Source organism: Argentina silus (genome assembly GCF_951799395.1).
Source record: "Argentina silus genome assembly, chromosome: 1".
Classification (NCBI taxonomy): Eukaryota; Metazoa; Chordata; class Actinopteri; order Argentiniformes; family Argentinidae; genus Argentina; species Argentina silus.
This window is the reverse complement of record NC_139655.1, coordinates 31,280,351-31,302,603: the sequence shown is the minus strand read 5'-3', so window position 1 is coordinate 31,302,603 and position 22,253 is coordinate 31,280,351. Positions and strand designations below refer to the sequence as shown.

At 39.6% G+C, this 22,253-nt stretch overlaps 1 protein-coding gene across 1 annotated transcript in view; it reads left to right on the top strand.

Annotated features, from left to right (window-relative positions):
• Positions 1-22,253, top strand: part of gpr158b (G protein-coupled receptor 158b) — a gene marked incomplete at both ends in the record, with an annotated part of 52,991 nt that overhangs the window by 2,827 nt on the left and 27,911 nt on the right. The window contains one exon of the mRNA XM_083667083.1: positions 2,385-2,490. Coding sequence (XP_083523209.1) covers positions 2,385-2,490 — 106 coding nt within the window. The remainder of the gene's footprint in view (positions 1-2,384; positions 2,491-22,253) is intronic.

Sequence of the window (22,253 nt, the reverse complement as noted above, 5' to 3'; positions counted from 1 at the left end):
ACATACAGGCAGCATCACTTTGCTTGTTGTACAGTGCCTTCGGACAGTTTTCAGACCCCTTCCCTTTTTCCACATTTTGTTGTGTTATAGACTCAATTTAAAATGGATACCCCACAATACCCCAGAATGACAAAGCGAAAACAGGTTTTAAGAAATTTCAGTAAATTTATTAAAATTGAAGTACAGAAATAGCTCATGTAAATCAGTATTCAGGCCCTTTGCTATGACACTTTGAAAATGAGCTAAAATGCAAAAATGTCATCAACAAATCAATCAATAAGTTGAATTGAGTCCATCTTAATGCAAGGATAATAGTTCATGTAATTTTGGAATTAATATCTTTGTTTTGATAGGGTCTCTGATTTGCATAGGAATCAATTACACACTGTGTCCTTCTGGCATCTACGCTCTCTCCTCCGCACCTATTCCCTTTGCCTGGGAACTAATGTGCACAACAGCTGTTTGTGACCAGGCTAAAAACCTCTCCAAGCAAACGTTCATACCATAACTGCTACAATAACTGCTGCACAGCCTACGTCGTTGTCACCATATAAACAATAGTTAAGAAACTAAAAGGAACACGCTCACCCCACAATTCCAATCTGTGTTTACAATTACGGAAAGCAACAGCAAGCAGTGACATTGGCAGGCTCCGGTGGCAATGAATTAATCAAACCAAAAGCTTACATTGATTCGGGGGAGTTGCAGTGTTGGATAGCCTTAGACAGCTTCCTAAACATATTCCTCTCTGTTTGAGTCAGGTTGTTGAGTAGTCTAAATTAGCTGCCTTAGTAAAAAAAAATCAAATAGCTGTCCTCCAGCTACACCATGGTGCTACCCAGTGGATTTTAATCATGTATTTGGTGACATGTTAATATATTTAGTAGTAGCTGTATTTAAAACTGATAACTTTTTTAATGTTTCACAATTTTTGTGTTTCACATTTTTCGGAAATCACTGAGTAGGCCTCCACTGGGGAACCTCCACTGATAGAAGCCCATATTTTCGAAGATGGCAGCACACAGAAATGGCATTTCTCTTTATTCCTGTGCCACTCACCATTTCTCATAGGAATCCATTAAAGAGATGCTACGGAATCTTCACAACAACGTCTGTATTTTTTAAACCTGCTGTTTTGAGCTAGAAATTGAGCTATAGCCTGTACATGTATAATACTGGGCATCATATCGATCACTCACTTACCCGGTGATACCGGCTGTAATTGTCGGCTGTAATGCATAAGTTTTCCTAAAGCAATTTCCTATTTGAGGATTTTCTCTCAAGATTGAGCTACGGTAGAAACCCATTTGAAACTCAGCAATCTTTTCAAAAGCTTTGCGTAGTTTCAGTGAGAATAAATATCATACTGTATCGAGAGTATGGCTGTTTTGTATTTATTGTATCTATTTTTAACTAGTTTAATTATTTTGCGTGCATATTCTTTAATAACTACCGTAAAACCTATTTTAGTGGGCCAGGCATTTATTTGCTTTAACCACAGAGCACCCCCACCGCTCAGGATTCAGTTTTACAACTTCAATTCCAAACAGTCAAGATTAAAGACAGTATCCCTCTCTCTCCATTAAAAGAACTGTTCTTCACCTGATTCAACTCATCAAGGGCTTGATGATTAGTATGTCAATTGAATTAGGTGTGTAAGTACTGGGCTGGAACAAAAGTTTAAACACCACATGGGAAGAGGATTGAGAACACTGTTTTGAGTTCTGTAAACCAACATTTTAATCCAGAGAAATGATTGGCATATAATCTATACAGAAAACCAATACAGACTTTATTGTAAAATGTTAATTATTCTAGTGTTCTTTAGAGAACATTTGAGACATTATGATTCGTTATATTATACATTTCTGTTGATCTTAATACATAACAGATGTAATTTGTATTCATGTATGTCTATTATGTATTAGTCTTGTTATTATGGCTGTATAGTTTTGTTTGTACTAGTTTGGCTGTAATGGTTTTTAAATAGTCACTCTAGAAATAAAAATGTGTCCTCTCACTCTTTATCCTTAAATCCCCTCCACACACGCACGCACGCACGCACGCACGCACGCACGCACGCACGCACGCACGCACGCACGCACACACACACACACACACACACACAGATTATTTTACTTTTCTGTGTTACACACTCTCTTTCTCCCTCTCTCGTAGCTAGGTAACTAGCTATTTATCCTATTTCACTAAAAATGAATTTGGCCAGACACCGCACAACATCATAATGGACACTATGCTATTGAAAGCAAGTGTGGCCCCAGATGCAAGGATTTTGGCATGAGTGGCGTGAGCAGTCATTTATGGTCACCCAATGCTATCGTCCTCAACAGAGTTGTTATTAACGCCCCCTCTCTCCTGAACAGGGGTGTTGTTCGAGTGGACGTGAATCTACAGGATGTGGACATTGACCAGTGCTCAAGTAGTGGCTGGTTTGCAGGAACTCACCGCTGTAACTTGACCAGTATGGAAGTGAGTCTATTTCTCTTTATGATCTATGCATCCATCCTTCCATCAATCCATCCATCCATCCATCCATCCATCCATCCATCCATCCATCCATCCATCCATCGTTCCATCTTCCATCCATCCATCCATCTGAAGAATTGGGATAAAAACACTGAAGAATAGAGAAAGGACTGGACAGGTTCAGAATAAAGACATTTATTCCCCAGTACAACTTCAAATGGTTATGGACATGATGAAATGGACATGACCAACTAACATACGTTATATCTGACTTATGGTTAATAAAGATTGATAATGATTTGCTCATCCCTGTGTGACATCCTATATTCCATTAAGAATATCCAAAATGCTATCATTATATCACTCAAATTACAATGAACGATGCATGTGAACATTAGATATTAATGGGATAACCTGGTCACAATTATGTTGTGCTGTTTTAACAGAACCTTTATCTAGCGCACAACATCACATTCATGCATATAGGAAGAATGAGATTAGATTATTTAACAGTTTCGAAGTAACATATAAAAACATATAAAAACAAACTGTAGTAAACAAATGGAAGTTTAGCCATACATTTAACGCTATCTGTGATGTCAAGGACAACACAGAGTGCCCATAGACTACCCCGAGAAACTCAAAGAAAATCTTGCTGTCCTTGTCCTTAAAAACCACCCCAACAATAGAACATAGGTGTGAGAGCCAGCTGGCCTATACAATATACATTGCAGTAGCAAAGGAATTGACAACAGGCAAGGCACAATTTCTTCAGGATGTCCACCAGCAAGCTCATTCAACTGTAAACAGGTATTTACAGAGAGAGGGGGGCACTGATCACCATTCACACTGGAAGATCAGACGATCACTGTCTTTGTCTCAGCCATATTTAAACACATTTAAATCACATGGCTGGAGCCAACAAATCCGTCTACACTTCCATCAATCTTTCTCTCAGTCTTCCAATCCATCCATCCATCAATCCATCTTGTTCATTCACAGTAAATGTACATCCAAAAGGGTTTCCGACAACGGCAAACGTGGCCGGGGAGCTTGTCAGGCAAAAAAAAACTGTCCATATTATAGATAAAACACTTGCATATTTATAGGCTGTACAGTAGAAGAATGATAGCAAATGGATTGATCATAAAGTTTTATTGAAAAGTGCTTTGCTTCCAAGTAGAGTTTCGATTATGTGCCGTGTTGATATTGTAATCTTGCGTGCCTGTGTGATAATCAACTCTGCTCTAGTCAGTGAGAGATGCGCAGCAGCAAGTAAATGTTTGTAAATGTTGTTGTTTTCATGTAGGCTATACTGTATAGTAGCCTATCTGCAGAAATAATGCAAATAATTTTGCTTGGTTTTTAGAGCTGTTTGACCTTATTGCTGCAATGCCTCCTATTGGTATTAAAGGCTGTGAAAAAAATGTTTTAAACATTCCGTATTCACCAATGTGCCTTTGTTCTGCCATGCTCTCTTCGCCTGCACCTGACCAAGGGTACCAGATCATTAGATAGCAGTTACTATGAGGTTCAAGTAGAGATTCTCAGCTTCTATTTGAGGATATTTATGTACATATTGGTTTCACCATTGAGAAACACTTTAGACATAGTCCCCCTTTTATAGACCACCAAAAGTGATGGGACAAATTGATCAAATGTCCAAATTAAGCACTCATGTTTAGTATTTGGTCGACAATCCTTTGCATGCAATAACTGTCTGAAGTCTGCGACCCATTGACCCACCAGACACTGGGTATATGCTCTGGTGATGCTTGCCAGGCCTGACATTTTGCCTTAAGTCTCCTCTTCAGAAAATTAAATCCATGTTCAATAGGATTTAAATCTGGAGGTTGACTTGGTCAGTCAACAACTTTCCACTTTTTGCACCTGAAAAACTCTCTAGTTGCTATGGCAGTATGTTTTGGATCATTGTCCTGCTGTATGATGAAGCGCCGTCCAATGAGTTTGGGGGGATTTGCTTGTACTTTGGCTGACAAGATGTTTCTGTACACTTTAGAATTCATCCTGATACTGCCATCAGCAGTTACATCAGAAATGAAGACAAGTGAGCCAGTTCCAGTGGCAGCCATACATGCCCAAGCCATAACACCCCCTCCACCATATTTCACAGATGAGGTGGTATGCATAAAAAGTGTATGGTGAATGGTGAAACCAATATGTACACATATACTATCACATACAAGCTGGGTATCCCTACTTTAACCCCATAGAGTGTAACCCCTGTAGTGTGGAGCCAAAAGAAGAAAAAATGTTTTACTGTCCCATTACTTACACAGGGCACTGTATAATAAGGCATTCTATAAAGGCAGGTGCAATAAATACAGTCGATGATTGTAACTAAGGTGAGTTTTCCAGCAGTCTCCAGTGTTGTGCTGGAGCTGTAAGAACCACCATCTACCAGGTTCCTCTCTACAAACCACAACAACAACAACAACAACAACAATAACAACAGAGAAATGGAAAAGGGAGAAAAGGACGACAGACACAGATCTGAGAGACAAGACATGAATGGTGGTGTGAATTCTGTTGGGCCAGTCTCAGACACATCTAAGAGTCAGGTTTCCTCATAAAACACATCGGTCTTGCCAAACTCCCTCATCTCTATACTCCGTCAGCACTTGTTCCCCTGACTATCCGTCAATGAAGAGGCATTTTGCGGAGACGTCACCAAACCCCTAGACTGGACTGACCTTCGGTTACATGAGCAGACAATCACCTTACCTGTACCTGTTCTCCTGGTACAGTACCTTGCCTTTGCCGTAGACCTTAGATTGGATTTGACTGACTATATGCATATCAGAGCAGTGCTACTACATGCGTTCAAGTCCCTCAGTGGCTCATCCCTTTCAACCTGGTAACACCCATGCATCAACCCAAGGCCCAAACACAAGAGACCAACTAACAGACTCAAAAGAAAGACAATGACCAAGACTGCAAAAGAACACCACATTCCAAACTCTTTCCTTGATCACAGCCATATCTTGGTACTGAAGATATTTACTGTTGTCACAGACCATGCTGTCCTTCAGTGGGTTCTGACCTCAGACAAACAGTCACCTTATTCATTGGGTTCTAAGACTCCAGAAGTTCGACTTTATCATCGAGTACCGCAAGGGAAGACTGAATGTCGTCCCAGACGCCCTCTCAAATATCCAAGAGTCTACTTATGAAGTCATTACCACCTCTACATACCATTCCTTCTTAGAGATGAGATTGTCCAGGCCTACAGTATCATAACCATCCCTTAGGTGGACACCTAGGGATCATCAAAACATACCACCGTCTCCATGCCATATCATACTGGCCAGGAATGTGGGTGGACACTAAGAAGTTTGTGCAACAGTGTTCTGTTTGCCAGCTTTACAAACCTTATGGTGGTGGCAGACCAGCTGACCAACTGTTATTGTGTTAGTGACCATTGTCTCATTGACCCAATGAGGAGCGAGTAGTAGTGCTGGGAGTAGATCTCATAGGTTCTTTCCCCGGCAGTTACGTCAAGAAGAGGGAGGTCTTCCTTGTGGTGGATTATTACACCCACTGGGTGGAGTTGTTTCCTTTAAAGAAGGCTACTGCTGCTGCCATTGCGCAAATCCTGAGGCAGGAAATATTCACCTGCCGGGGTGTCCCAGATCATATTTTCTCAGACCATTGTTTGTGTCTTCCTTGTACAAGGAATTGTGCCGCCTCTGGGGGGTGGTCCCCAAAGTAACCACGGCTTACCATCCTCAGACGAATCTAACAGAGCAGGTTAACAGGCATGATCGCTTCCTTTGTGGGTGATCACCACACCAAATGGGATCAGCACCTTCCCGAATTTAGGTTTTCTCTGAACTCCGCTGTCCAGCAGACTTCAGAGGTCACTCCAGTTGAACTTCATATCGGAAGACCTCTGAAAGACCCGATGGTCCATCTTCTCATCTGGCTGCACTGCTTCTGACATTGTACACCAGCATCACACCTTGCATGCAAGTGTAAGCCTTTAGAGCCAAAGCCAAGCAGAGGCAGCTAATAAAGGACAACAAACACTGACGTGATGTTTCCTACAAACCCATCTCTCGTGTCTGTATATGTTTCTCGGCCAAGCTTGCCCCAAAATGGAAAGAACTGTAGTATTGAGACAATTGGGACTAGTGAACTACCAAGGCTCTCTCTCGGACACTGGAAAGGACAATACATGTAGTGGACATGAACCCTCTTATCTGACTACCTAAGAACTTGACAGACGATAGAAATGGCGGTTTTATGAACTCTTCATGGACGACTTTTCAGATGAAGAGGATTTCAAAGGTTTACAGAGCTAAAGGCCTCTAGCTTAGTTCCTTCCTCAAAGCCAACAGTTCTCTTTTTTCTGCCTGCCAGCAGAAAAAGCAGCAGGTTTTTCCTATCCTTTTCTCTTTGTATGTCTTTTCTCTCTCGTAGGGCTTTACACTAAGACAAAACTGTTCATCACTTACACACACTACTTGCACTTGTGCTCCCTTGATACCATTCTATACTGTTGTGGTGTTGAATTGTTAACTGATTTCTGAGCATTCTATTTTCCTGCAAGGGAGCGTGGGGTATATTTTGATTATTGAAGACCTGTTTTGAATTTATTGATTGATTCTGTAATTGTTGGATTTAATCATTGATTCTATTGGACATTTTGGACTATGTTAGTTAAACTCTGGCCAAAGGAATTTGACTATTTTTGTGGCAGAGTTAGGAGTGCATTTCTCTGAAGGAATTCTCATTTATGATTTATGGCATATTGATGTGAAATATATTGTTGATTATTGCTCACACTACTCACCTGTTTGGGTGTATTCATTGTCTCAAGTGTTCCAGGTTGATGTTTACCTCTAGGTATTGGTGATATTGAGTGTTTACATTTCTCTGCCCTGACTATCTAGTAGCAGCAGGTTACATTCTAAGCAGTCTCTTCTGTTGATGGGTGTAGTCTGGCAGCTGTCCTTTTTCCCTCTACTTGTGTCTTCTTCTTCACAGAAATTAGGCATAGGCTGCTACACTATCTCCATGTAACCAAGAAATTCACTTAATGGGTCAGCAGTTCTGTGTTAGGGATTTATTTTGTATTATGTAAAGAATAGTAAGAGAAGGACTAGAACATTGAAACAGCATTTGCTTAACAAATGAAGCATGTAGTTTTGATCACTTGCCAGTGATCAACCTCAACACCAGGTTTTAGAAAGCGCTTTGTTTTTTACCAAAACAGCGCTCCTCACTGAACATTCTTTATCATATGATGTCATTCCTGATTTATCATGGCCCAGATCTACATACTGGACCTTTAAGTTACTGTAACATGCGTCAAATATTCAGGTACAGACTACACATGCTTATCTTCCAAGATGAGTATTCTTGACAGCTTATAAGGTGTTGAAGTGAAACTGAGAAGTCTTACCAGTGTTTCTTGTGACTGGCACCGGAGATACATCATGTTTTATCACCCTCAGAGCACAAGCCATTGACAGAACCATCTGTCTTCAGAGTTGTTGATGATGTACTAGTGTGTGTGTGATGTTTTGCTACTCAGATCAGGAGTTGCTGTTCAGGTTTGTGTGGCGTCCTGACTATGATCTATAATAAATGCAGTGTAATGGATTGCAGTAAGAGCTCTGAATTATTGACCATGCTCTTTGTCTATGTGCTCCTCCTCCTCCTTAGGGGAGTACTACTGGAGGAACATATGAAGCCTCAGTGTGTATTGTTAGTCTCTACTTTCTCTATGTAGGAATGTCTGAATTGTAATTGTATGTGATGTGGGGGGTGGGAAGGCATTGGAGTTTGAGGTTTTGAAATACTGTATTTACGTGTGTGTGTGGGGGGGTATGCTTTATGAATTAAAGTGGACAGCGCAGCATATTCTGTGATATTATATTGTGCTTGTGTCCCGTGTTACACAGGACAGGAGGTTTTGGTCTAAAGGCAAATCTGACCTTGTCATTTCAGATGAGTTGTAATAATAATAATATAAACATTATAATAGAGCTTGACATTTCTTCATAACATTTTGGAACCCATTGCACTTTACTGTCCTCCATTGACGTTGTATACAGTATGTGGTGTTTTGGGGACAAGGTCTCCAACCATTGAGTAGTACCCTTCAGTAGAATCTTCATAGCTTAAGCACATGAGGAAATAAACATTGGATACAATATTTGATACCATAAACATTTATAACATAGGCCTATTTGTTAAATAAACTAATTAAATAAGTACATCTATCTTCATTCATTTATGATTTATTCATTCATTCTTTTTAGTAAATCCATCAGTCAATCAGTCAAGCTATCAATCAAATGTGTGAGCGTTTTATAAATACATTTGTCAAAAATTTGTCACAGCTGCCTGGCCCTAACTGTAAGGTTTAGTAAGCTTATGTCTTTGACATTAATGATGCTGTAGTTGGACACAGTGGACATGGACATTCTAAGCTATCAATGGATTTGCTTTATGACATTCTTTCTTTGACTTGAAATCAAATGTAATGACATGTCATGGCACAGAAATGCCATGATAGTACTCAGGGGTTACTAATTAAATTGATGAGTCACCACCATCCTTGGTTCCAGTGGGCTGGAATCCATGGTAACCAAGTTGTAGGGGATTGACATCACACAGTAAGATAAATGTTATTTTACAACGGTTTGATCGGTTTGATCAGAACAAACATTGTGACTGTCCGGGAGGCATTCAAAGCCATGATTTAAGAACAATAATGTCACGGTTAAATCACCTGTAAGGATATTCATATGCTGCAGTAGATTTGTTTATCACGTTCCCTTGACAACATTTGTAGTTTTGGGAACTATATTTCTCAGCGCAGCTATAATGCCCTTGAAGCTGTGATTAAACGTCAATATTGTCACTTGGTAGGGGTTTGTCAGCACTCCACTGTGCGTCGTGCTGAACAACCCCCACTACCCATGACAATATTGACAATAAATCACAGCTTGTTGTCTCCTTGTTCTCCTTCTCCTCATCCATCTTTTTCCATTCAGTCTCTTCCATTTCCTCTCCTGATGTACTTTTCCTTATAGACAAATGTTTTCTATTTCCTGTAATCAATAGCTAACTGTCATCCAACCCATTCTCAACCACCATATTTCTGTACCTTTGCTCCTCTCCTATTCCTATACTCAGATGCCCCCATTTTCCTTTTTACTTGTTGTGTGGAAAATGTAAACTTTCAAAAGAAAATGTCAGTTTTGCTATTGTCACAGTCTTATTGTCACACCCTTTGGAAAACTGGCCAAAACACATCTAGGAATCCAACACACTCTCCTCCTTCAAATGTTCCCTCAAAACCCATCTTTTTAAACTTGCTTTTAATGTACCTAATGTACCTTTCCCCCTACCTTGGTCTATCAGTACCTGACTTCTTGTTTTTTGCTGTCTGTGCTGTTTTTGCTGTTGTTATTATAAATGTTCTTCTTCATGGATGTAAAGTGTCTTTGAGTACTGAGAAAAGTGCTATACAAAATAAATATATTATTATTATTATTTGGGCTTTTATTAAGCACTATATGAAATCACAGCTTGTTCCACAATCTGATTGACTACTACAGTACCTGACCATATGTTCATGTATTAGCTCGTTCTTGCAGTTCTGTCCATCCCTCTGCTCGCTGCTTTTTACCCTTTTTCATTTGCCCAGATACAGTGAGTCTGTACAGGAAGTTACTGTGTTTAAGTCACCATGAACCAAATACAACCCCTCATGCATTATAGATATTCTGTTGTAGGGGAAGTATGTTACATAAGGGTCTGCAGCTTATATAATTAGGGGGACTTCAGAATGTTTTCAGGGAGTGTGTGTGTGTGTTTTTGTAAATGTGTTGTCTTTTTCCCCTGCCCATCCTCTAAAACGTGGTGATAGAGATAAACCGCTTCAAAGGGGTTGCTTTGCTAATGAGTGTGAGCTGCTGTGACAGCCAAGGAGGTTTGTCCTCCCTCGACTCTCCCCTCCCTCCCTCCCTCCCTCCCTCCCTTCATTCATCTGCACTTCATTCACTCTCTCTTCATCTTCGTGGAGGCACTTAACACTTCAGACAAGCCCAGAGATGAAAACTTCAAATCATTTTCCCATCTGTTAATATATCATTCTAAAAATAAAATCTGATTCTTCATTCCCCTCTCCCTCCTTCTTTCATTCTTGGATAATACTCCCCAAATTGAAAAATGTAAGCACCAGATAAACACATTAAAGCCACAGTCTGTATGATTTCCAATCATTTCAAATAATGAAATACAGCCCTTGATCTACATCTATGAATGATAACTATTGTACGGTAAACCTCAATGACAGTAGTACAACTGTCTTACCTTATCATAAGCAAATCATAATCACGGTTCACTGTAAATACAAAAGCATTCACATTGTTTACCTACTTTACACTTACAACATCCAAAGACAGGCATTTGCTATACAGGTTGCTTTTGAGTTTCTTGGTGCACTTGCATGAAGCAGCCTTACACAATTTAATTATGTTTGGTCTATGCTCGCCAGAGGCTAAATATAGTTTATGAGTAACCAGAATTTGCACTTAAAAACATTGTCTTTATAAGATATGTGCATATATTAACATACTGTATGGTACAGAACCATGCAGAAGACGTAGCATCATCCACACATACGGCCTCATGCTGATATGGGCTAGTGTCAGTTATTTTAGTCTGCCCCTGCAAAAACTGTTCGCTTTGCAATCTCAACGTCAGTGCAAAGAGGGGCGAAATGTAAATATTGATGTGTCTACCTCCCTGCTTCCCTTCACTTCCCTTATCATCCCCCCCAGGATGGGAGAAGAGAGCAATGTATGGAGATAGCTTACTGGCAATATTATTGTAAATAAAAGGAGTACAACTCACAAATGTGTACGATGATCCGTAAACCAAAACCACAAAGCAGTGCTGTTGAAGCGGTGTTCTTCTTACTCTCTCACTTGGCCACTTTAGTCAAAATTATATCAAGATTATTATTATTATTATTATTATTTTAGTCCTGCTATTGAATTTTGTTGGAAAATGAAATCTTCCTCCTTGCACTTTCCAAGTGAATGGTGGTGATGTAGAATTGTCAGTGTAATTTGTCATAGGTTGATCACCCAAAATAATCATGGTGAGTTTTAGATATGAGCCCTGATATTATTTCAGCATAAATAAATGGCTTTGAAATTACACTGTGATTACTAAGAATAACAATATATGGGGTTTCAGATTATACTCATATTATGTAAAGCACATAGTGTATCCTAGTGCTGTGCTGTATGAGTCTGAGGACCACACAGGTTCTGTTTTATTCATTGCCAGAACAGAGCTGATCGGATCGTAGCGGGATGCGCTTAGGCAGCACAGAACTGAGCACTGTCTCTGGAGGTGTGTTCAGGCTGGCTTCAACACTGAAGCACAGTGCCAGGCAAACGCGCACATCCACATCTAATCTCCAACAGATAAAAACTGGTGAGCAGAGGGAAAGCAAAGAGTCGAAAAAGCAAGTTCTGTCAGAACTATCTCATATTTCACCTCCCCTGAGAGTTTCTAACTCAAGCTTTAAATATTATTTGTCTGGTTGCTTTTGTGCAGCAAACAATAATTTGGGAATGTAGTCTTGTTCCTTCTGAAATCCTGAAATAAACAAACAAAAATGCCTTTGTATATTACACCGAAAGCCTCTGTGATCTCTAGCCTATCCCATCAACAGTTATGAATATGCACACAAATGCTCATTATGATGAAGTGATAGAATTGCGTTTACAGTTGACTGTGACAGAACATCAAAACTCAGCACTCAGAAGCCTTAGCTATATAGCCCAGGAGTATGAGCCATCATAAATTAAGTTAAGTAATCCTAACAGAGCGGCAGAGGAATGTAATTCAGTGAATTCAAATATTGCCTTAAAAAATTAAAACCTAATGCCTTAATCAAAGCTTATTGGCTTTTGTATTAATTAATTCACTCATTCACTCATATTCATACTGCACATCCATAGAACTCTTGAACTCTTCTTGAGGGACCTGGACTATGTGACAAGATGGCTGGTGACAGGATGAGATCTCGATTATCAAATGAGGCGCGACTGCTGAAGGAGAATTAGACTCAACGAACAGTCAAACCATGGGACTTACACACCCAGGGCTCTTCTCAGTCAAACCATGGGACTTACACACCCATGGCTCTTCTCAGTCAAACCATGGGACTTACACACCCAGGGCTCTTCTCAGTCAAAAATAGCAGGGACGTTTCTAAGACCTGCAGGAATACATGCGTGGGTGAAATATTGCACTGTTAAAATAGGTGGAGGAGTGCGTATAACCTCTTAAGATGGACGGGCCTATAATTGGGCCCAAATTCTGCTTTAATTTGAGTATTAATTTCATTATTGATTACTTTATCTCCTTGTCATGTGTAGTATGTTATTCTGAACTATGATCTGAGCATATCCACACAAAACGTCAAGGTGTTACCTGTCAAATGGCATCCTGCTTTTGCATCTGATCATCATATTTCTAATGTTATAAGCAGTTTAGTTTGGGTCTGGTTTTTAGGAGGAAATTAGTCAAATAGGGCAATTAGCATAAGAGGATAACCAAGACTTGCAATCCGAACATTGTGGGTTCGAGTCAGCTTTGGGGGAATTTTGTCAAAAGTGCTTTTAGTGTTTTTGTTTGCTAATTAGTGTTGGTAAAGATTGCTTATACCTTCCAAGCGACAGCTTCGTGGAAACTTTAACGACAAACATCTTTATGATTTCGGGTACATTATTTACGTACAATATCGTACAAATGATTAATGAGATCACGTTAGAATTAATTAAATTTAGTAAAAATTATGGAAACACCTGACACCTCTAATCTATGTAAAGGTCTGAAATACTTGAGTCTTAGATACAGAAACCATCTACACTATTCTATTCTTTGGCCATCTCTCTGACAAAAAGGACGTGTTGGCATGAAGAGGGGGATTCTGCCTCGCTGAAACATAATTTACTCCTTAATCTAGTGTCTGCAGCATTGCAGCTGCCACAGCAATATTAAAGAGGCTGTCAACAAAACATGGGCTTATCCTAATTGGTGTGAGCTTCCTAGACTTGACTATGTAGGGCACAGTGACCACCGGTGGCTGTGAGGATAACCAAACCTTGTCAGTCCTTATAAAAGGGAAATGTCAATGGCTCTATTCCCCAGTCCTTTATTACAGTCCCCTTCGTTGTCCATCTATTGAAATGTGTAGGGCACCTTTCCAGATGTTCACTCCATGACTTAAATTGCTCATGCTGAAACGGTTTTGTTATGATGTTTTCATAGGGTAAAAAATATCTACTCCAAGAAAAAACATCAAATCCCACTCACCAAATTGTCATAAATTGATAGAGAGATTCCAGACAGTCTAGAGACCAAGGTCTTTCCTATCAGATATACAGTATTTCAGTGTGAAGCTGCAGTCTCCAGAGTCTGGGGAGAGAGTGATTGTAATGCTTTTAGGGTTTAATGCTTTCAAGATATTTATAGATCTCGGAGGAACGTTGTGTGCTTTCTCCTGTAGCATGTTGTTTGCAGCGTTCTAACTAAAGTCAGAATCAGAGAAAACCTAGCAGGCAGGATTGGCCAGAGAGCAAAAATGAGACTCTTCTCAAGTAAGCCTACAAATACCAGAGGAACTGCCTGAATTTGGTATCTGGCTATCTATTAGGCAAAACACAACCTTCAGAGAAAATCCAACCCCATGGTTGTAGCATTATTGTCTTTGTCATATGGGGCCTTCATGATAGTATCTCTCATGACCTCAATATTTTTGCAAACTAATACTTTTCATCTCTAGCTAGCCAGATCACCAAGCTCAGGAATTTGGCTAGCCAGCTAAATAACTTTGGCTTTAGGCGACAGTATATAACTAGAAAAATAAGTTCCAGAAGAATATTTGTGGGCTTACAAAGTCTTATTCTGATAGTAGATCAAGTTTTAAGATCATTTGGATGATAGATTTGCTGGGTAGTGGAAATAATGAATTGAGAGTCTTATTATGGTAGCGGATGAAGTTAAAGATGGTTTGGTTAGTTGGATGGATGGAAGGTTGGTTGGTTTGTTGGTTGGATTTATTTATTCATTTGAGTAGAGACAGATGCAATAACATTGACATATTGAAATTTCAACAAGCGAGATGCTTTGCACCATGACACGTTAGTTTGCGCTAACGAAAAAGAATAAAAATGTTTTTTTTATATATATATATATATATATATATATATATATATATATATATATATATATATATATATATATACACACACATAGGCAGCAACAACAAAAAAATAACAATAACAACAAAAAAGACAAAACATAAAGAGGAGCCTTTTTGTCTAAAATGTTCAAAGCTCTGTTGTAGAATGATTCAATAGATTTGTTTACTGTGAGTTTAACCTGAGTCATGTTGTCATGCAGTAAGATATATTTGCGAACATATCATTGTGTGTGTAAACAAAAGTCAAATGGTAAACAGTTTCTTATCAAACTAAAGCAGTTGAGACTTTCACTGTTCTTCTGAGGTTTTCACATTTAAGCTGAGAGTCAAAAAGTATGTCAGAAACCTGCTTGATTTGCGCTCCTTTGATAGTAATGTTGAGTGAACATGCAAATGGTTAATGCAAATCACTAACTGCCTGAAGACTGTGACCCATTGACCCCTCCAGACGCTGGGTATATTCTCTGGTGATGCTCTGCCAGGCCTGTACTGTAGCCATATCCAGTTGTTGTTTATGTTGAGGTCTTTTTACCTTAAGTTCCCTCTTCAGCAAATAAAATGCATGTTCAATTGGATTTAAATCTGGAGATTGACTTGGCCAATCTAGAACTTTCCACTTTTGGCCCTGAAAAACTCCCTAGTTGCTATGGCAGTATTGGGTTCATTGTCTTGCTGTATGATGAAGCGTCATCCAATGAGATTGGAAGCATTTGCTTATACTTCAGCAGACAATATGTTTCTGTATGCTTCATATAGTTCATTTTGCTGCTGCCGTCAGCAGTTACATCATCAATGAAGACAAGTGAGCCAGTTCCAGTGGAAGCCATACATGCCCAAGCCATAACACCACCTCCACCATATTTCCCAGATGAGGTGGTATGCCAGGGATGTTGGGCAGTTCCTTTTTTCTCCACACAGGGATGTTGGGCAGTTCCTTTTTTCTCCACACTGTACATTTGGATCATCATTTTTGTCTCATTTGTCCACAAGACCTTTTTTTCCAGAATTCTGCAGGCTCTTTTAGGTACTTTTTAGCAAACTGTAATCTGACCATCTGGTTTCTTTTGCTAACTAGTGGTTTACACCTTGCAGTGTTTCAGTTTCTGTTTCAGTTTCAGTTTACTTTATTGTCCCATGGGATACTTGGTTTGCAGCCAGCAGTCACAATGAAAAACATGCAATATACAAATATACAAATACAATATACAATTATGCAAAACAATTGTGGAGGACATCAATGACGTAAAGTACAAAGTTTACATCTGCAAATTCGTTAAAACAGCCCGAGCAGAGTGAAGGGCGTGGTCTTCACTGTCCAACACAGACCTGGCCTTACGGAGAACATGCTGGTTAAAGATGACAGTGAGGGGGGTCTGTTGGACATGTATAACTTTGCCAGCCACCTTGACAATAGAGCTCAGGCAGTTCTTATTCCTGATATTAAGGTTACAGTACCAAGCAATCATGGAGAAGGTAAGAACAGATTCAATAAGCGACACCATTGTCCTATTTACGTTAAAACCATTTAGCTTTCTCAGGCAATACAGACGTTGCTGACCCTTCTCACAGACAACGTCAGTGTTGGCATCTTAGTTCCATTTGTCATAAATTATTGTACCAAGGTATTTATATTGATCGACAAATTCAATACCAAGCCCTTTGATGAAGGTCTGAGATGGCGGGAGTGGTTTTCTCCTAAAATCAATAGCCATATCCTTGGTCTTAGTTACATTTAGTTGGAGGAAAGCATCATCACACCATTTAACAAACTCTTCCACCACAGGCCCATGCTCAGTTCGGCAATTTGGAGCAGACTGACAATGACTTTGAATCGTCAGCAAATTTCAGGATGTGACTGTCCCTATACTGGCTTCTGCAGTCATTGGTGTAAAGTATGTACAATAATGGGGACAGGACACACCCCTGAGGAGAGCCTGTGGAGGAGGTGCGTTGCTCTGACAAAACACCATTAACTCTCACCTTCTGAGACCTGCATGTTAAAAAGTCTACAATCCAGCCCACAAGGTTTACATCACATTTTTTAAAATAGACAAGCAATTTGTTGGCTAAAACATGTGGCTGGATTGTACAAATAAAAGTCTAGCATGTGTTTTGGAACATTCTACGTATTTAGAAAGAAAGTTGTGTGAGGTTACCATTGCATCTTCCATCCCCATATTAGCCCTATAGACAAACTGCATGGGTTCCAGTGCCTCCTCAACCATTCCCAATATTTCCTTTTTGACTAGCCTTTCAAATGACTTCATGACTAGTCATGTCAACACAACTGGTCTGAGGTAATTTAGCTCCTTGTAGAATCTACACTTTACTACTGTGACAATGATGGAGCTATTAAGTGCTTCCGGTAGGTCTTTGTTGCCATCATAGCTCACAATCCTAACAGGCTTGTTTCTCTTGCTTGCTGACCTGTCATTTTCCTCATTCCATCCCATGCTGCCTTCAGATTGTTGCTGTTTAATTTCCCCTCTAGTTTGTCTTTGTACTGTACAGTAACCTGGCCTTCTTAATCTCCGATCTTGACCTCTATCATTGCCTCCCTTATGTCTGTCTCATTGCCTTGGAGGAAGGCCACATGTTTTCTAGTCATCATATTTTTCAGGGATTTATTGACCCAAGGCTTTTTGTTGGGATACACTTTAACATGTTTCTTCAGAATAACAGCATCCTCACAAAATGAAATATAGCTACAAACAGCATCAGTAAGTTCATTAATATCAGGAGTGGATTCCTTAAACACTGAATCAATCGGTGCAATCAAAACATCCCTGTAATCCAAGAACAGAATCATTAGTCCAAACCTTGACCTCTCTTGTCTGTGCCTTCTCCCTCTTCAGAACGGGCCTGTAAATGGGGTTAGGGTGGATGGTGCTGTGGTCAGATAAGCCAAGGGGAGGCCTGGGAGAAGCCTTGTATGCCCCTCCTATAGACCCATAGGATAAATCCAGTCTTAATGTTCCTAGTTGGGCAAGTGATTTACTGGTAGAAGTTCATTGTTTTATTCAGCTTGCAGTGATTGAGATCTCCCAGTATTAAGAGGTATTAGTATTAAGGTTAGGGTTAGGGGAACCATCAGGGGAAAGAAACTATAGTTTGTGTGTGACTCAAAGATGGTATCCGCCATGATTTGGGTTAGGGTTAGCTTTTGGGTGGTTATATACCACCGTCATAAATATCTGGGGGAACTCCCAAGGGAGATAATCAGCTGTGCATATAGTCTCTCTCATGGTAACATTATTGTATCACTGCTGATTTATACACACAGACCCCGCCACCCTGAGATTTCACTGTAGTGTTTGCCGACATCCTGTCGGACAGGCACCCCAAAGCCACTAATAGCCAAGACTGAGTCAGTGTCTGCAGGCATGAGCGTGGTCTCCCTGTAATCATGTAGATGGTCTATGTTTGCCTGCAGCTAGTCAATCTTGTTTCTGAGGAACTGGACATTTCCAAGGGTAAAGACAGGAGAGGGAGGGTTTTTGCCTTTTCAGTTAAGTCGGACGCCACCCCTTTTCCCACGTTTCCTCATTTTAGTAGTAATTTCTGTCCCATTCGTAACTTCTCTGTCTCGAGAGCACCGCATTTAACCCCTTGATACAAATCGGGTCCATATGCATGTCCACATGGTTTGGATCGTCCTATTTCATTCAGACTTCCCAAGAGTATTGGATCCTGTTTATCAGATGGTGTGGTTGAAGATCCAAACTCTGAGCGTGATAAAGTAAAGTTCATAAAATGACTACAAAAAGCAGCTCCATGTTGACAATTTGTTGTGATTTGATTCAACAAACTGGACATAAAAATAAATGCCACTTGCAGACACACTTGCTGCCGGTCGGTACAAGACCAGCACCCTCTTCTTACCATAACACACATTCTAAAACTGGACAATTTTATCTCGTCTCAACTGTTTTATCTGAACTTGCCTTAAAGGGAGACTTCACTGACTTTTTTTTACCTCAAACATTATTTTGTTTACCTCAAAATCCAGATCACTGTACGAACGTGTGAGCATGTGAAAATGGCTTCAAAATGCATTCCGTAGCTAGGTAGCACAAGTTTGAGGATTTTACCCTGAGTGAAGTATTTGGGGGTAATCACATGGTTTTGAAAACCAAGGAGCTTTAGGAGGAGTGAGTTTACCATTCCTGGATTAGCTACTGCCTGGTTTGTTCACATCCAGAAGCACTGCGCTAGCGCATTCATCCATCACTTGTGTTTAATAACATGCATCTTAGCATAGATGTGGCTGGCGGGGAGCCGCAAAGCACTATGGACGTTGTAGGATTTCATCATTTGGAAATATTACTTCCAATAAAAGACTATTTTAAAAATATTTTTACATTAATTTCTCACTTTGAGACTTTATGCTGATGAGGGTGATAAATCAAACTGTGGCATATCACCTTATACATACTTAATTAATTCATACTTTTTTATCATAAAAAAAAAAAAAAAACAGGCCTTGGCACCATTTAACTTTTGCCCGGAGCCATGTGTAGACAGCCCTGATTAGTTATGTATGGAGGTTTGCTTAGCCAGGCTTAATTATTCACTGTTAAGAACCTTGAGGCATGCTTTCATACTCCATGTCAATCTACTGTATGGTACTCACTACCAGGACCTTCCTCGGGTCTGGTCGTGTATATGTTTATACTCTATAGTGCTTGTACACTTACACATGTAAATGTGCTTTGTAAAGAACACATACTCTATCGTATTTCATAACACAGATTAATTCATAAAACGGTTTAAATGTTTACCCTTGATTATTAAAAAGGCAACAATTCTTTCACTGACTTTGGGAATATCAAAATAAGTATAATATTTTTTCTTCCACCCGCTTAATGTCCCTTGGTGTGTGTTATCTTAATGAGCGTTTCCTCAGAGAGAATGTAAGCACAAAATAAGTCCATAACAACGCTGGTGGGTTTATTTACCCACACTCCCCTGCTGGGATGACGGATATTATTAATATGCTGTCCTTCTGTGCTCTCTGCAGATATTGAAAGTTTAAGTCTGACTTGTAACCTCATGGGACACCAGCGCTTTCACCTGCTCCAATAGCAGTAGCAGCTTGGTGCAGACACAATTTCATTTGACTTGCAGTTTTTATAGTATGAATGAACTTGGGCTCAGTCTCAAATAAGTGCCCTTTCCTGTATTTTGCTCTCCATTCTCGATTGAATCATTTTATCCCCTCGGCGAAAGTTAAAATGGAAAAAACTTTAAGAAGATTGAGGCCAACTTGAATAACACACAATAACAATGTTATTGCTAACTGTGTGTGTGTATCTTTTGGGGATTCATCAGTGAGCTTGGACTACATGCTTTAGAGATATGACATTGGTTGTGAGCCAAGGTGTAGCTTGTCATTCCTGCCATCAAACTGGCAACCCAAGGTGTTTATGTACAAAGGTTTTCAAAAACCTTTCATCTTTCATATTTTGCTAACCAAGCCAGTATGACTGTTTTACTTTCCCCTAACATATGTGCTGTGTATTTACATGTAAAGGAATACTACAATCCAGAAAACATTCCGGTGAATTTTGTGGTTGTCTATGAGTGAGAAAAATGTGTTGTTTCTCTGTAATCCCCTGCCCCCAAAAAAGGATTTTTAAACGCTAAAAAAATACTTGGAATTGCCATATGAGCCCTAATATGATGTGGCATACTTATCATGACAAAGTACAGTGCCCTCCATAAGTATTGGAAAGAGGAAGCATTTTGTCTTCTTTTAGCTCTATACTCCAGTTGTACTATGTAGTGGGAAGTCTGTGTTGTGTCTGTCCGACTCATGTCGATTATTTTATTCCATTACACTTGTTTTTGTACATTTGTGCTAGCACAGTACGTTCTTTAGCTCACAGGAGTTGAAATTGTGGAAATATAAACAAATCTTGGGAGAGTGCCCATGTCCGATCATCATCAGATTTCACTGTTACATTGAGAAGGAAAGTGTCCTGTGGTGGGCCAAGGAGAACTGGAATGTTGCTTACCAGGGCCACTCCATTAAGGTTTATGAGGATTTCAGCTTAATCGTTGCAAAGAAGCGAGACGCTTTCAACGGCGTCAAGTCCTGCCTTTACAAAAAGGAATTTGGTTTGGGCTCTCCTACCATGCCTGCTTTTTTTCTCGTCCTTGCAAATGTGAGCTGCATAGCATTTTTTTTAGATATTGTATTTGCATGACTTGTAGGTCAAGGCTATCTTTCCCCCCTCTGCATTCATGTGGAAACAGACTTTTTGGAAGTCATTTGAAACAGTAGAATCGACAGGCATATTTTTCTTGGCCTGGTTATTATTTGTGCATGCTTGTTTTCTTTCCATGGACAATTTCAACTTTGGTACGACTAATTTATTTTGGCTGACATTCTTTTTCCTTATTTAGTCCTCTGCCGCCATCTATCATTACAATCATTAGAATACCACATTTTGTATTTTAAAGAGCTACATACTGAATATAATGGATTGATGATTGATTAATTGGTTTAACTGTTTTAACTAAATACTGTAAAAAAGAACACAATTCCATCAATTTAATCCATTTTATTTGTACATTGAATAAGGTACAATTAAGTAGTTGTTTTTTTGTTTAAATAAAACAGTGAAAATTATTTAAACCCGCGGTCAAATGTGGAGCATTTCCCTCTTCATCACCTGCTCTCCGCATGTTGCTCTCCCTGTGCTGTGAGGGCGGAATGCCCGTCTGCTTTTTTCAGGCTTACGTCTTTGCAATTAACTTGTTTGCCAAGGAATGCGAGATGCATATTGGAAAGCTGTACTATAAAGGTTTCGATTAACATTTTCGGTCCAACTTACCTCCTTATTATAAGATAGTGTATGTTCAATGACTCCATGGAACAAGGACTTTACTGCCGATTCAGCTGCTGCTCAACTTTGCCATTTGTTCTTTATTTTGGTGCTAACTGTTACTTTTTGTGTGCAGAACGTTTCTGCTAATATTTCTTTCCCACCCCACTATTGTTGCCGTGTTTCTGCTGCTTACTACCATTGCTACCTATGTTATTGTTTTTATTATTATTATTACTTCGTTGCACTGTTGAGGAGCTAGCTTGGCCTAAGCATTTCATTGCACCGTCTACAGCTGTATTCTGTGTCTATGATGAATAAACATTGATTTGATTTGATTTGACTGTTCATCCATACATGTCAAATTCATTGAAAATCTATTTCTGACAGAACTGCTGAAAACTAAATGTTGAAGGAAAGTACCCCCCAATCGATCCAGATGGTCCATGAGCATCACTCTCTGGAATTATGCATCACATTGAAATCCTGCAAACAAGTCTTAATTCTTTATTTAGAAATTAATTAGTTTTCTGTAACTTGGCAAAGGGGTGTTATTTCCCCTGACGCCATGTGTGGGTTTATTATTGGGGCGTTTGCTCTGGTTCAGCTCATCAGAGGAAAAGACATTTAATAACATGGTTGAGATAAGTTCATTTTAGACGATACAAAAT